The sequence below is a fragment of the Theobroma cacao genome, chromosome 2 (genome assembly GCF_053813885.1).
Source record: "Theobroma cacao isolate CCN51 chromosome 2, ASM5381388v1, whole genome shotgun sequence".
In the NCBI taxonomy this organism is placed as follows: Eukaryota; Viridiplantae; Streptophyta; class Magnoliopsida; order Malvales; family Malvaceae; genus Theobroma; species Theobroma cacao.
In genome coordinates this window covers 19,502,466-19,518,719 of record NC_142640.1, presented here as the reverse complement: position 1 = coordinate 19,518,719, position 16,254 = coordinate 19,502,466, and the positions used below count along the sequence as shown (strand labels likewise).

The 16,254-nt window shown below is 33.6% G+C and overlaps 2 protein-coding genes across 3 annotated transcripts; one reads left to right on the top strand and one right to left on the bottom strand.

Moving 5' to 3' along the window:
* The first annotated feature begins 1,281 nt into the window (after positions 1–1,281).
* On the top strand, positions 1,282–3,349 carry LOC18609081 (palmitoyl-acyl carrier protein thioesterase, chloroplastic-like). The gene is made up of 6 exons (XM_007044056.3): positions 1,282–1,650; positions 1,777–1,910; positions 2,080–2,193; positions 2,296–2,464; positions 2,557–2,625; positions 2,721–3,349. Exons 1-6 carry the CDS (start codon positions 1,282–1,284, stop codon positions 3,048–3,050), a joined length of 1,185 nt encoding a protein of 394 aa, XP_007044118.3. The 3' UTR covers positions 3,051–3,349.
* A 514-nt stretch (positions 3,350–3,863) lies between these two features.
* On the bottom strand, positions 3,864–13,368 carry PSS1 (phosphatidyl serine synthase family protein). 2 transcript variants are annotated; one of them, XM_018116232.2, is made up of 13 exons: positions 13,012–13,366; positions 10,207–10,404; positions 9,250–9,315; positions 9,101–9,160; positions 7,856–7,946; positions 6,777–6,831; positions 6,597–6,676; positions 6,306–6,422; positions 6,094–6,178; positions 5,372–5,463; positions 4,677–4,930; positions 4,476–4,564; positions 3,864–4,320 (listed from the first exon to the last, which is right to left on the bottom strand). In XM_018116232.2, the coding sequence occupies exons 2-13, from the start codon at positions 10,368–10,370 to the stop codon at positions 4,193–4,195; spliced, it is 1,281 nt and encodes a 426-aa protein (XP_017971721.2). In that variant the 5' UTR covers positions 10,371–10,404; positions 13,012–13,366; the 3' UTR covers positions 3,864–4,192. The 2 variants fall into 2 exon arrangements, 1 of the variants encoding a protein (XP_017971721.2); XR_016024804.1 differs by having other exon boundaries at positions 4,260–4,320; positions 4,705–4,930; positions 13,012–13,368.
* Positions 13,369–16,254: the final 2,886 nt, after the last annotated feature.

The following is a 16,254-nucleotide window of genomic DNA, read 5'->3' as shown; positions in this document are numbered from 1 at the left end:
GATTGGTATGTATTTGTACATATATAGTATAAGATTTTTTTTCACAATTTTTATAAATCGGTATTTCTTTTCCTTACATTTGATAACCCCTTTCCGAAAACTTTATGCTATTTGAAAAATGAATATTTAATTTGAAACAAGGGGAGTACTATTTACTCTTGTACTCAGACACTTCTTGCTCTTTTTACTTTTAAGAAAAGTAAAATTCCAACAATACCAAACTTTACTTATATTAAAAATGGATGATCGTAAGATAGGCAAGAGATAATCTCATCATGGTAACCATTTAACAAATAATTACTCAATTTTTTTCTTATAATGCAATAATTGCACAATTAATAAACCCAGCCTTGGCTTCCCATCATCCACAGAGCTGTCATCAAACACTTTGGTAATGCATCACTTTGACACGATTAGCAAATAGTTACAGTAATTGAAGAGAATTGAAAGACACATTTCTCTCCTGCGAAACAAACAGCACTTTCAGAAATTATTGAAACTATTAAGGCTGGCCAGTGGTTACTTATTTGCTCTTTTGTTGAACATAAGAGCTGCATTTTTGGGTGATCAGGCCATTGAATAAAACATGGAAAGATCCTCCCTTCAAATTTCAATATTAGATCATATAAGAGCACTTTTTTCACCATAGAACAAAAGCCACTGTGAAGCTCCGTATACCTGTCAGCTTTTTCTGCTGTCTCAAGCTTACAAAAGACAATGGTAATTGTCGAGGATTAGAATCTGGCTCTCTTAAAACAGTAAAACTCTTTGGAAGCAAGAAATGAAGCCCTCCTTTTTTATCATAGTCGAAACTCCTTGTATGTCTGTTGTCTACTTTGCAAGTTAGAATCAGAGTCCCCTCGTGGATTTGATATCGTCCTTCCTGACAAACTAGAACAACAAATTTGGCCTATTCGAAAGCACCGAAGCAAGCTTTTAGTAGCACAAGGACCTTGGAATGTGATGCCATGCATAGCCGCCTGGATTGTGTTACAATGATTCCACGAGAATGCCAAAAAGAACTCAACCCTTTTTCTAACTTTGTCTGCGATCAATCCTTGAATGTATCAGGCATTAAATTGTTGGCACCTGAGCCGCCACACATCAACAGAGAGAGACAAAGCAAGGGTTTCTTTGTAGTGAAAATTACTATAACAAAGCTCCTAAATTTTGTCCTCTAGAAGGGACTGTCTTGGACAGGTCCGCCAAGTAATTGACTATAAAAAATTTCAATGGCAGTTCCTCTGTTCCAAACTTTCCAGACCTAGATTAGAGAAAGCAATGGCTACTTTCTCTTGTCCAATCTCCTTCCCTTTCAGATGTTCTTTTAACGGTAATCATAACCATAACCACAGAGTCGATATCAAAATCAATGGAACTCATACAGGGCCCATTAAGCTCGACACATTGAATGAAATAGCTGCAGTTGTAAAAGCTGATTCCACTCTTGCTAATGTCCACGAAAACGGGTACATATGCCAAGAGAAGATTCGGCAGAGGATTCCAACGCAGAAGCAGCTGGTTGATCCTTACCGTCAAGGGCTTATCATTGAAAGGGGAGTTGGCTATAGACAGACTGTTGTCATCCGCTCCTATGAAGTTGGCCCTGATAAAACTGCTACCCTGGAGAGCCTCCTTAATCTTTTCCAGGTGATAAAGCTTTAGCTTCTAGGACTTAAATTCTTCAAAAAAGGGGCTTTGCCCATGATAAAGCTTGGGAATAATTAGTTTATTATATGCAGATATAACTTGTAATGTTCATGCGTATGTACGTAGGAAACAGCACTAAATCATGTCTGGATGTCTGGACTTCTAAGCAATGGATTTGGAGCCACACATGGAATGATGAGGAACAATCTCATATGGGTCGTCTCAAGAATGCACGTCCAAGTGCATCACTATCCCATATGGTCAGCCCCCTCATCATCAAACACAGGGAACTCAAGGGTTTCTGATTCAAGCTACACATGAATTTAAACCACGTTTGACACTCAAATAACCATCTAAACTAATTTCGAAGCCTACAGTATTTTGCACCTTTACATAAGGAGCTAAGCACAAATAGTGCACTTGTCGCAGGGGAGAGGTAGTGGAAATCGACACATGGGTTGGAGCATCAGGGAAGAATGGGATGAGGCGAGACTGGCTAATTCGGAGTCAAGCCACCGGCATCACCTACGCACGTGCAACCAGGTATGCATGGAATCTGTTTATTAGTGCATGAAACCAAAAACAAAAAACAGTACATTCCCAGTTTTATCAATACAATAATCATGCTTTCCCTACATGAAACAGCACTTGGGTAATGATGAACGAGCAAACAAGGCGCCTCTCAAAGATGCCGGAGGAAGTGAGGGGTGAAATCTCTCCTTGGTTTATTGAGAAGCAAGCAATCAAAGAAGATGCTCCCGAGAAAATTGTCAAGTTGGACGACAAAGCAAAATATGTGAACTCTGACTTGAAGGTAATATTTTCAATAATGCTTCAACAACAGCTAGCTAGTGGAATGCCTGAAAGAGCAGTCACTAACTATTCTGCTTTCTACCTTAATCATAGCCAAAGAGGAGTGATCTGGACATGAACCACCATGTAAACAATGTCAAGTATGTACGATGGATGCTTGAGGTAAAAGACACAGAATTACCATCAATTTATATAAACTGAACTCTCTCAACACCAATGTCAGTCTTAAATCATGACTTTTTTTCATTTTTTTGCAGACAATTCCTGACAAATTTTTGGAGTCTCACCAGCTATCTAGTATCGTACTAGAATATAGAAGGGAATGTGGGAGTTCGGATAAAGTTCAATCACTTTGCCAACCAGATGAAGATAGAATTTTAGCAAATGGACTGGAACAAAGTCTACTTGAAAATATAGTTTTGGCATCGGGAATCATGCTAGGAAATGGACACCTAGGCTCCCTGGGTATGAAGACATATGGATTTACTCATCTCCTCCAAATCAAAGGGGACAGTCAAAATGACGAGATAGTCAGAGGGAGGACCAGATGGAAGAAAAAGCAATCTACCATGCCGTATTCCACTTAATAACAAGTGCCTGGTAGGTACGACGGATATTTAGCAAGCTGATCCTCTTAGAACATCATTGAAAACAACCAGGTTCTGACATTAAAGATGCCATGAAGGAAATAATTAAGTTAAAGGCATAAGGATGGATGTTTGATTGTTCTGGTCCTGTGATCATGAAATTGGAAATCTGAATGGAGATCTTAATAACGTGCCAGGACACTGGCATGGTACTGAGGTGATGGAAAAGTGAGAGGCCCTGGAAGGTGTCCAGCCCTGTAAAGGTGTCAGAACAGAACAAAAGTCCTCAGTTTCTTGAATGAAATAAGTGGCGTTAGTAATCGTGTGGTGATAAATGTGAGGAGTTCCAAAAAAAGGCTGAGTTACTAAAAATCATGTACTTAAATGGGCTGAAGTGGGTACACAGTATGCCGATATGCATTCAATGGAATCGGGGAATTAAACAAAAAGATGTAATCAATTATCTAGTAAAAAGTTCAAAAGAATTCAATTGTACCAGAACTAGACTGCTCCAACCTCTGAATCATACTAATTCATGAAAAATCATTGCGTAAAAAACCCTTGCCCACCCAATAACGAGTTCAAGGATTGTTCTAACATTGGTGTTCAACTAATACCAAGCCAAGCTATCTACAAATAAAACAGCCTGAACTTGAGCATTCTATAAGAGCAGCAGCCGCAGCTCAAGGGGTCAAACAGAACTGCATAGCATAAGCTAAATGCTTTAATGACCAGGCCACAATATCCCATCGCAAAATTGGAAAATTCACCAGATATAAAAAGATTTCTTTTATTTTTTTTCTAAGAGTGAAGTGGTAGCCAAATCCAATCAAATAAATTGCATCTGAAAAATGAGACATACAGCATGGAAAGCTCCTATATCTAAAACAGTTCATACTCAGACAAGTTCGGAAAATTTTGCCACATTGGTAACTGGCGGCAAACTGTGAACTTGCAAGCTTGACATTAGAAGCATTTCTCACTACCTAAGAACAAAGAATAAATATCTTGGACTTGAATCTGTGATCCACTATCCTAAGAATAAGCATTTACAATTTATGAAGTGATAAGTATTTACAGCCATTGACAGATACCCACATTGATGGTAAGTAAACAAAGAATATTGTACCGAATTGCCAAAATTATCGTCTCTTCTTGCTGTAACTCTGATGCAGTTTCCAAGACCAAATGAGAAGGAATAAAATGAGAGCCACTCCAATAGACAACCAGAAAATTACCAACCATTTTGGCATTGGCTTAGGATATAAACCTGATGGTATGGAAACCAAAAATAGAAGAGGTTAATGCAATTGCAAACTGGAAAAAAAAATCGACTGGCATACCCATTATCATTAGCATAGAAACATAAACAACTACGATAAATCAAATCAACTCTCTTTAACAATTGTATAGTTTGGAACATACCGTGTCCAAACTTGATGCAAATAAGAAGCTCAACAATGCAAATTGCAAGGGAAAGCCAACAAAATGCTCCAACCTTTTTCACTGGTTTTCTGAAAAGAAAAACGATAGTGTTTAAGTGAAACAAGAAAACTATTCATTGGTTATAAACATTTTTCTGGCATTATACATATTTGCATCCAAACAAATGGAGAGAGAGAATACCGGTCTTGAAGGTATGAATTATACTCACGAATTGTTGGTATTGCTATTAGCCACCACAAGATCAACCTATACACAATCACCGGGTTTCGAGGAGGAATCCAGAGACAAAACTTTAGAAAGAATGTATTAAGTTCTACTGTCAAGAAAACAATGCAAAGGCTGAGAACTTGAATGAAACGCCATGGACCAAGCAGGGGGTGCCATTCATCTTTGTCCCACTGTGCTGGTGTAAATTGTCCTAATGTCCGTTTAACCTGACAACAGCAAAGAGCAATGAGCATCGCATGACTTGAACTCCTAACTACATTGGTTTGGTGAACCTTCAAAAACTCTAAAAAAAGCCAAATAAAAGGTCAAGCCCAAGGCTAAGTTTCAGAGCCAAGTGAAAAATATGAAAAACAGGAAGTCAAATAAATAGAAACCATATATAAAAGTAAAAGGGACAATATTTCCACTTCCAAACAAACTAAGGTTTAAATATTGCAGTAGTTCCATTTATAAAAGTTCCAAGGATTTTGAACAGAAATGGGCTTCGTTAATCACACAGCATAAGCCATGATGTCAAAAAAAAAAGGGAGGGAACTTGCATTATTCTTTAGATAGGTCAAAGATGATATAGTGGCCATAGTTCAGAGCTATAATGATTATGTAATGAATAAAATGGGAAAAAAGTAATTACACAACAAGAAACATACTTTGCCAATGATGTTCGGCTGGCGACTTATACCAACCCACTCATAAGTTCTCCCATCAAAGTACCTAACAGTATGCATTCCAGCCCAAATACCTACAAGCAAACCAAATATGTTGACAAAATAGGCTGAAGAAAAAAATCCTTAACTCTTTATTTCCAGACCAGAAACTAGTAACAAAATAATAGTGAAGTCTATATTCATGATAACAGCACAGACTAAGCAATTGAGATCACAATAATATAATTGATAATCTATACAAGGAAAAACTGCTATTCCAATTTAGATTGCACATTTCGAGACATTTAAGTAAACTAGGGTAAAAACAGTAAACTGACAGAAGACTACAATCATATATAGGGGTAAAACTGGGATTCCACACCCATATCTATGGTATTATATATGGGGAGTAACTGAGTTCAGTGTTACAAGTGACACCAATTCAGTTATAAAAATTACATAAAAATTTAACAAAACATTATAACATTAAAATATGATTAAATTAGTCATTTGAGATCCTAAATATTATGATTGTGGTCCACTTATTTTTTTTGTTTCACGTGTACTTAAAACTATTCTTTTACTTTAAAAAAAAAAAAAAAAACTTCTATTAGTTTTCATTATTCATAGACAATCTTGTATGCTACAGCCTACACTATAACAGTGACAAAAATAAGAGAAAAATAAAAACAAAGGGAAAAGAAAATGGCAATGCAGGATCTTACCAAACCAATTACACGTTAAAATATCGAGAATAATGCTGTCCCACCAGCACTCATTAAAGTTTGGTAGCATGTGTCGGAAGGTAAACTGTATATGCCATCATAGAAGTTAGTTTACTGATGCAAACAGACAGCAGCCTTACCATTAATAATACATCTAAATGGAAAATAGGAACAACAAGAAAAAGATAAGAATGTCCAGTCAAAAGACTAACCTCCATCAACTCAAATCCAATTGAGAGGACCCAGAGAAGCGGCTGATTGCGGATTAAAATGGCCTTGCCCCACCAACCAAAGATGTGGGCTAGAACAAATTCATCAAATAGCGTTTCCTAGATATTTTTTTTTATATACATAATAAAATCAGAAGTCTGAAATACAAACAGTAGTAATGTGCATCAAGAAACACAGGCTCAAGCATGCATTAAAAATAAATACCTAAAGAAAAAGAGGTCAGAAAAAATAGAATAAAGTAGAGTAGCCAGGTTGTGCAAGAAGATCCGTACATAAACATTCTTAAACCTGCTAGAGGGATTTTCAGGAATATAAATGCGACAATCAGCACCATAGGATCTTTCTGGAAGCTCTACATGAAGATGCAAACAACAATCAAGAAACTTGAACAGAGAATTAATAGCGGCAGAGCAAATATCAAACTAAAAGTCTTTCAGAGCCAAAAGCAGTACCAACACCAAGGTCAGGATGAAGAAACTTCATAAATTGCCTAGCATCATCGCGCTTCTGGAAAAAAGAATTGAGAGCAACCATCACTAATCATTTATTCAAGTCTGGATCGGCGTGTGTCTATAACCATTCCAGAACAATACTTAGTTACAACCCTTGATGCATACATGCATGTATGCGCCACGTCTGTTGCATGTGTGACGTGTGTGTGTGTGTGTGTGTGTGTGTGTGTGTGTGTGTGTGTGTGGAGAGAGAGAGAGAGAGAGAATTTGATGTTTGTTAGTAGCGCACCTCAGCTCCTTTTTGCAAGGCTGAGCATCTTCTGATATTCTTATGGCATTTTTATTATAGCAAAAGCTTTAAATTGAGACAGGTGCATCAGAATTTATGTTTTTCAAGAGGTCAACTAAAAGAATCTAGGTGAAGTATATAATGACATCCCCCAAAAACAAAAGTGTAGAAAAAGAATGGTTTCTGACAAGAAAAGCAACTATAGAATGCAAATATGCAAGTATCCATACCACTATATAAAAGGAAAGTGCAAGGGTGCTGAAGAGTTGGCGTTTGAGGGGTTTATGGGTTGCCATGTGGCACATTTTTGAGTAGGTGGTAGAAGGTACATGGTATTGTGGAGATGGATTTTTAAAATGGTATTGGATTTGAGGAGATTTTTAAGGTTTTGACTTTTGGGTTTCGGTTTAAGTGGGTTTATTTTTGGGCTTTTCTAGAGTTTATTTCGAAAGATATATAATATTTATATATTAACATTAAATTAAGCTTTATCTTTATTCTTTTTTTTTTTTTTTTTGAAAAATTGGGTTGATTTAGTTTTGTAGGTTTAGGTTTTTAAATTGGGTACCCTTTCATTTACAAATTTAGCTATGCATTTTTCAGCTAGAGAAAATTACCCCTAAATTTGCAAATATACAACCACCAATGTTTGTTCATAATTACACAAATCAAAATTGATTATTCCAGTGCAAAACGTGGGTCAAATACTAATAATATATAAAAATAAATAAACATTGCGATGCAAAACAGTATAGATACAAAAATAAAAGCTGAACATAAGAAAACTAACCTGAAAAAGCAAAAATGTGAGTGCGACAAGGTAAACAACAGCCATTCCGTGAACTAAACGCCAAATTGCTGGATGCGGCCGAATAAGGACGCTGCCAGGAAGTTTAAATTTCAATCTTTTAGAGCTGTAAAACTAGCAGTCCACTAACCATACTAACACAAAATGCAGGTGATTACAACACAGATCCATAAAAAAATAAAAAAAAAAACAACACAGATTAAACTCTAAAATTATGCATAAAAAAATTTATAGAATTCAATCGCCATCTTCTCCAGCCAGAATAATCATAATACAACTGCTACGACATCATCAAATTTTCAATAAAAGACAGGTCAAAGGGATCTTAAAGCAAATGCAAATACATAATCCGACTTTTAAACTTCACCCGCCCCCATATTTAAGGTTAACCTTGTTTGAAACATAAAATATTGATACACGTAAAGCCACTCAGGCAACAAAACCGTGAATGTTTATGTACAATAAAATTACTCAATGATGATAGAAATGAATTCTTCACTCATCATAATATACAGCCCACATAGACCATGCATTTGCTTTAATAGCCTAGAGAAACCAACTGAAAGTCATTGATAATTCGCTAAGGAAAAAATTTCAGCCTTACTTTAACATGAAAACCTCTGATGATTCTAGTATCTTTTATTTAGACCAAATCAACTACGTAGCTTTCTCAGCAAGTTTCTTAATGCACCAAAATATTTGTAATGCAATCAAATACCACATAATTTTTTTTCCTGTTGGATGGGGGGGCACTTAAACCTGCTAGTAAATACTAATGCAACCAACCAAAAAAAAGAATGCACCAAGGCAACTGTACTCTGCCAAATTTGGAAACTACATCATTCTACACCAACTTGGTTGCACCATGTTAACAAAGTAGACAACCACAATTAAAAGGCATTTTAAGGGCCATAACAGGGAAATATGATGGCTGGACTGCAAGACAAGATGATAAATATGACTCCTTTAAAACTTATCTCCACATTTCTTCATTTAGATACAGTAAGAAAGCCTTGCCAATTTCCAGAGACATTTGGACTCCCAAATTTTAAAAAGTGGGTTCTCCAGAAGCCAATGTGACTTACTGGAGAAAAATAGCCTAGTTATACCCATTAGATACACAAGCTAAGCACATGCAAATCTATAGAGACCCCAACTAGTCAAGAATCCAAAAACGAACATATAATTGTACCAAGTTCTAAACAAGAAATTAAAGTAATAACTTACGTAGATGGAGCCTGCAGCAAGCAATAAGCAAGAAAAACTGCAATCATTGCCCATACACCCCTACAAAAACAGCCCACAGGAGCCACTTAAAATATGTTGGCAAGTAAAAAGGTGAAGAAAGTAAAATACAATTAGAAATCAATAGGAACCTTTTTACGGAGGTTACAAGATCACCAGACTCGCTGCTCTCAGGATCAAGGGCTCCACTTGCCCAACTGGTAAACACATACAGACAATAAATAAACAAATACTAATATAAGAATTGAGATAAAATTTTAAATTAGAAAAAAGAAAAAGGTTTGTTTCTTATAAAAAAAAACAAAGAAAAAAAATCTAGGTTATTTAAGGTTTTCTGCTATGTGTCATTGAACAAAAATTATTTTAAAAGGTGACTATGCAACTTAAGGACATGGTACCGGGTCCACCTGAGTCAAAAACATCTATAGATTTCTATTATCAGAAATTACCTTCATAACAATTGGAAGAAAATTGCATAATTATCAGGGTTACTTTTACATGGGAAAAATGGAAAAAGAGAAAAGAAACTATAGTTGAAAAACATTTGTTCAAAAATACAGATTCAAAACATACATGAAGGTTGCCATGAGATTCTCCCAAAATTTAAATAATCTCCAACTTCATTTTAACCTAAAATTTAATAATCCCAACACCATAGTGTCATTTTAACCATAGCTTCCTTTTTAAAACACACATCCCATCCTCTCGCTCACCAACCTTGATTTGCTGAACATGTTGGCGACACTATAGCAGCATCAACAATATCTACGAGGGATGAAGACTAGCATAAAACTAATTCAAACCAACAATTAAGCTTTACTCATGCAATCTAGAATAGCAAATCCTTTCCAGAACATAGTACATGCAACAGAAAAATTATGACAACCATATGGTTGGTGGCAGCCGAAAGATTGACAGCCATTCAAACCAAAAGACAAAGATTCCAGCCACAAAAGAAAATTCTATCTGTAGGGAAAGTAATAAGAGAACAACAGTATAAAAGACGTATGCCGATCTAATTAGGGATAAAAATGCACAATCGGTTGAATTTCGGCTAAAAGGAAGTATATATTAAGCAGGGTACTCACATAAGAAAGCATGCACCAATAAATAATAATGAAATAGTACGAGGCTTGTATGCCCATGCAGTCCATGGATCCAGTTCATCAACGGAACATGATAAACCAGTATCTCCATTTTCTTGAACAAGATGATCCCTTCTCCTCACTCTCCTATGACCATTAGGTTCCATAGGCTCTTAGTGTTCCAGATATAAAACTTGCTCACTGCAGAACATGATAAGTAAAGGTTTAAAATTCAGGGAATTGTGCTTGAGAATTTCCAAACATGACAATCTCACAACTAACAGTAAGAAAAAAAATCTACTGTAAATAGGTTACTGTACATGCAAAATGAGCAGTATCAGAGCTAAAAGAATTAGGCAGCAAGGAAAGCATCGATAACATACATGAATATGAAATACATTAAATTCATTCACTAGAACTAACATTAAAAAGGCATATCTTATTAACCAACTTTAAGGGGTAAAGAAGGATGTCCTTGGCCTAAGCATTAAAACATCCTCAATGCAACAATTTAATAACAAAGAAAAAAAGATGGCAAATTTTTACCATCAGATATATCCCCAAAGGAGATATTTTCATCTCGCATTTTTATGGCTAACAAAAACCTTTGGGGAAGGATCTTCTTTTAAGTTTGATACCATGATAAAATTCAACATTCAATAAATTTCACCAAAAGATATACGGCTCTCTCTCTCTCTCTCTCTCTCTCTCTCTTAAGATCTTTGTAGGGAGTGTTTCCAAAAAGTTTGATAATATTCTATATCTTAGGGAGCAATGTTTTTACATAAAGAAAGTAGTTATCTCCCCATTAATCCATGCAGTTCAAGGGAGAGTGTACACCCACAATGTAAGTACCACGATAACCAAACCTTTTACATCATTTTTACAGGTAACTACACATATATCTCTCATCATATATATAAAAGTGACATAAACCTGACTCCCATCATTGGTTCTTGTGTGGTGGCACACCCAGTTTTATCTGTCACCTGAACTCCAGGTGATGATTTGATTACTTCAAAAGCTATAAATACTGTAATGGAGACATTTACTTTGCAGGACTACCAAAGACAACCCACATGTTTGGGCTGGAATGTGCAAAATGCAAGACAAATTGTACACTAGTCTAATGAAAAATGTATGTAAACATTCCACTAGTCTAATGAGAAATTGTAAAAGATGAAAGCAAAGCAGTAAACACTACCAAAAGTTATGGTCCCTACAGCTTGCCCAAGTATTAAAACTCATATTCAACACCGGTTCATATGATGTGACAATCCACTTTCCCCAAGAGCTCCCACAAAGAAAAGCGATATTCTACATTGTAATCTATCTACCACATAATCATTATTAAAATAGTTGCTTTATTATCCTTAATGTTCAAAGCTACAAATCAATCATCAAAAAGCAAAAATTTACCAGCACGACAAGATAAAAAGATCCAAACTTTAAGGCGCATCTCAAAAACTTCTTTTGAGAAGAGAATTTTCCAAGGACCATTACCATAGTTTTATCAGCATTTCTTTAGAAACAACATTAAATACTCTTCACATGGAACAAAAATAGAAAAATTTTAGATCATTAAACCATAAGTCACAACAGCAATCTCATGTTTGGCAAGCATCTAAATCTCCTTAAAACAGGATAATAGTTTGTAAATAGGCATTCTGAAACTAATATTTCCATGTGAAATCTTCAAGCACTGTTGTCTGATTCAAGGGTTGCATTTATGTCTTAGAAAAACTTAAAATTCAAACAAAAAATAAACCCTAAGAAAGCAAACAGCTTTAGCATGATATAAATATAAAATATAGAGGTAAACATAATCTATATATATATAGCCTTAAATATTTCACTTAAAAACACACAATTCTGTAACTTTGAAGCAAAAACTAAAGCCCAATACGTACATACATACAACTATAAAACATTACTATCGCAAAAAGCAGACTGTAGTCTACAGAAAAGAACCGACATAGAAAAATCACTAAATAAACGAACAAAAGCAAAGGATTTCATACACACTATAGAAAAGAACAAATGCAAATTCCTTTGTGATACCCATACAGAGAATCAACAAATCCTGAGTGGGGAAAAAAAGATGAAATAAGCTTTTGAACAAAAGAAAAACTTTACTTACATGCAGATCACAGTTGAGCTTATATACCCATTAAAAAAATATATAAATAAAACCCATTGATCCTAAGTAGTTGCTAGCACTGTAGGGTTCAAGGCAAATAACAATTTAAAACTCGTGCTTAAAGTTTTAAAAGAATAAAAAACAATTGCTTTAATATTAAGCTAATCAAGAAAAAAGAAGTGTGGATGAATAAATTAACCCATGAACTGCAGAAAAACAAGAAAACAAATCGCAAAAAAGTTTCATTGCATGTGATCAGAACACATTGGAAATGAAGCAAAATAAAAGCTTTTTAAATAAAAACAACAGAAAGTAAGCAAGCAATGGAAACAATTACTCACAGCGGATTATTGAAAGGAAGACGACGACGTAGAGAGAGCGGGAGAGAGAAAAAAAAAAAGCAATAGTGCAGAAAAAAAGAGATTATAAGGAAATGATTGATTAAATTTTATATAAAAATTGGGAAAAAAATGAAAGAAAAAGAGAAGGGAGAGAGAGAGATGGAAAAGTTGGCCTAAAAAGGCAAGCGCATTTTTTCACATTTACATTAAAAAGAATATAATATAATATCTATATATATATATATATATATATATATATGTATATATGTTCAGGTTCAGGTGGGTGGAGACTGGAGAGTAAAAGAGATAGATATATTTTAGACTTACGTGGGGAGAAGAGCTGACGACTGACAGAGAGAGAGAGAGATGAGAGCCCTAACCGTACGATGGAAGTGGACGAGAAGATCGCAGCCGTCTGATCCGTTTCCCTTTCCCTTTCCCTTTCCCTCCTCCCAGCCCCAGGAGACGAAAAAGAAAAACAACTGAAAGTTGAATGAATAAGCGAATGATAAAAGAAGGAAAAAGAACAAGTGGCGTCGATAGGTAAAATCTGCGACACTTTAGAAAGAGCAGAGAGGAAAAGAAGGAACAAAAAGAGAGAGAGAGAGTTGAGGTTTTGTTTATTGGGAGGGTTATCGGTTTTATTTCTTGGCAAATGGAATGGCAGCAGCGGCGAAGGGAAATGGGACGACAAATTTATCATAATAATAATAATAATTTTATTATTAAAAAAGTAAAGAGTTAATAAAGAGAGAGAGAGAGAAACTGGTACCTTTTTGGTCAAAGAGAGATTTGAAGATGTTTTGTGTTACGATACGGAAACGGTGAGAACTGAGAGAGAGAGAGAGAGAGAGAGAGAGATCTGACGGTGAGTCGCTGGGTCTTTTTTTATTTTTTTTTATTTGTGCTATTTTTACTATTCCCAAACTACCCTTTTCACAATTTTCAGTTCTTTTCCTTTTTTTTTTTTTCCTTTAATTCTGTGCTGTGGGGGATGGAATGTAATTTCCTTTTAAAATTCTCTTGTCGTGCTTTGACTAAAATGTCCTCTTAGTTTCGGAAAAATTACTTACACATGCATAGGCTTCAAACTTCTAAAAAATAAAACGCACTTCACCGTAATGTTTGTCCGTGCCGTATACAATTATTTTAAATTAATTGATGAAGGTTGTAATATGTATTTATGCAATACACTTATATAGCAATATCTCATGTATCTCATCTCATTCATGCATTTCTGTTACTTTTACACTTTTATGTTTAAAATATCTAAACCCATACAGAAAAGGAAAAAATTATTTTATATATTAGCGATAAAATTTTTAAACTTTACTAACAAAATTAAATGATTTTCATTTCCTTAATTCTTTTTTATTTTATTAATATATACGAATATATTCTAATAGAATAAATATTGACCCTCTGATCTCACTTGTAAAATTTAAAAACAATAAGCATCATCCTTGACATTAAATAATTTTACTATGAAGAATGGTTAGAGTTTTACATAATTGGATTAGCCTCTACTTAAACGTGAAAAACTTATAATAATAATAATAATATAGTAATGATTCATTGCTTCAAAATAATAATAATAATAATATATACATAATATATTAAAGTCAATTATTGAGTTTCGTCTTATAAATCAAGTGACACGAATTCAGCTAATAAAATAATATAACATAGTATAATATAATAAGGAATATGTAAAATTAGGAATATATTAATTATTTGACCTTTTAAATATGTTGTTTTAAAATTATGTTTAATTATACTTTTTTTTTATTTCACATGCTTATAAAAGAATACCCTTTTAATTAACAAAAATTGTTTTCTCACCATGTAGTGGGTATGTACAAAGTCTAGTACACTTTATATATACATAGAAAAGTTTGACTTATAACTAATATTTTCAAATGATTTTTACAAGTCTGTAAAAAAAAAAAAACAAACTTAAGAATATGAAATGCTCCAAGGTAAAGAAAAGTTTGAGTGGGAACATTTCTTTTTTATGCTGATATTGACAATTCCCAAGCACTGCCCTTATGAGATGCCAAAGAATAAGAATCATTTTTAATGAATCACATTGATAAGTGTCACAAAAATTATTGGTTCCTCTTATTTTTCCATGTGCATCTTTTGTTTTTCAAAGGTCTCTAACCTATCTTCAATTTCTCTTATCTTTTTTATTTTTTAAATTATTTTCATGATCGTTTTCTCTTCAATATTAAAAAGACATATTACTTAAAAAGTTCTTAAATTATTTTAAAAAACTCAAATAAATTTTTATTTTTGTATTACATTCAATCAAACATTTGTATTTTATTTTAAATCAAATAAACTTTTATAACTAAAAATTGACTACTGTCATTAGCTAAAATTCCACTCATCAATTTCATGCCGACATTGCATTAAGGTGGAGGGTAAAAAATATTATATAATTATGTTATTATATTATATCAACATATCACATCACTATATCAACATCACGTGGCATAATATAATATGTGACGTTTTGACTAACGATTTGTCAATGTTAATCATGAAGACTTGTTTAGTCTAATATAAAAATATAAGAACTTAATTGAATGTAAGAAAATAATAAAGACTTATTTAAATTTTTTTAATAGTTTAGAGATTTTTTTAGGTATTATGACTATTAAAAACCATGGTACATCAATTTTATTAAAAGAATTTAGAATTTTAATTTTTGTTTTGGTAAGGTATTGCTTTGATAGGTGAAATAAAAAGGGATAGAGGATGAAAAATTTTATAATCTAAGGCAGTGGCAAATCTAGGATTTTGTATAAAGGGTGGCGAATAATTATAAAAAGTCATAGATTAGGTCAATGATTTGATTCAAAGTAAAAAAATAATCACTTTTGAAATAAAATTAAATTATAATATAAAATTTCATTATCAATTTAAATATAAAATTTCAAATTTACCAATAAAATAGACATAAAGCAAAAATAAAAATTAATATTAGATTTTTACATTAGACATCGTAAGATATGCCGATGTGCTTTCATGCTTTCAAATTCATCTATGACTAAATCCGTACCATGATCCTAACAATCTTTTTTTCAATGTAAAGGATAAATGAACTTGCAATAAAATCTTTTTTCATCTTATTATGCAACCTCGTATTTGTAAGTTTTCTAATTGAAAATGCACGTTTTGTAGTTGCTATAAAAACTAAAAGAATTAAGATAAGTTGAATCAAACAATCTAGGAAAGGATGTACATTTGATTTTTCTATTTTTGACATTAACTAACATAACATAGCTTTGAGAGAATTGAAACACTTTGCAAATATAGATCTTGCCTAATATCAAGTTCAAAATGCTCCATTTCATATTTCATATGCAATTAAACGATTTAGGAGAATATATACAATTGATTATTCTATCTTTAACACTAACTGGCATAGCTTTGAAGGAATTGAAACACTTTGCAAACATAGATCTCACCTAATATCAAGTTCAAAACGCTACAATTCATAGATCATCTGTAATTTTTCTTGATGAATGAAGTCATCAAGATAGAACTTTGGAGCAAGCTTGC

Excerpts from the sequence above, each read along its gene's own strand:
- PSS1 (XM_018116232.2), bottom strand. The coding sequence starts at position 10,370 with ATGGAACCTAATGGTCATAGGAGAGTGAGGAGAAGGGATCATCTTGTT. Across the intron at positions 4,931-5,371 it reads AGCCGAACATCATTGGCAAA|GTTAAACGGACATTAGGACA; the intron begins GTATGTTTCTTG and ends TGCTGTTGTCAG. Across the intron at positions 4,321-4,475 it reads TTGCATCAAGTTTGGACACG|GTTTATATCCTAAGCCAATG; the intron begins GTATGTTCCAAA and ends CCATACCATCAG.
- LOC18609081 (XM_007044056.3), top strand. The coding sequence starts at position 1,282 with ATGGCTACTTTCTCTTGTCCAATCTCCTTCCCTTTCAGATGTTCTTTT. Across the intron at positions 1,911-2,079 it reads GTGCATCACTATCCCATATG|GGGAGAGGTAGTGGAAATCG; the intron begins GTCAGCCCCCTC and ends CACTTGTCGCAG. Across the intron at positions 2,465-2,556 it reads ATGTGAACTCTGACTTGAAG|CCAAAGAGGAGTGATCTGGA; the intron begins GTAATATTTTCA and ends CCTTAATCATAG.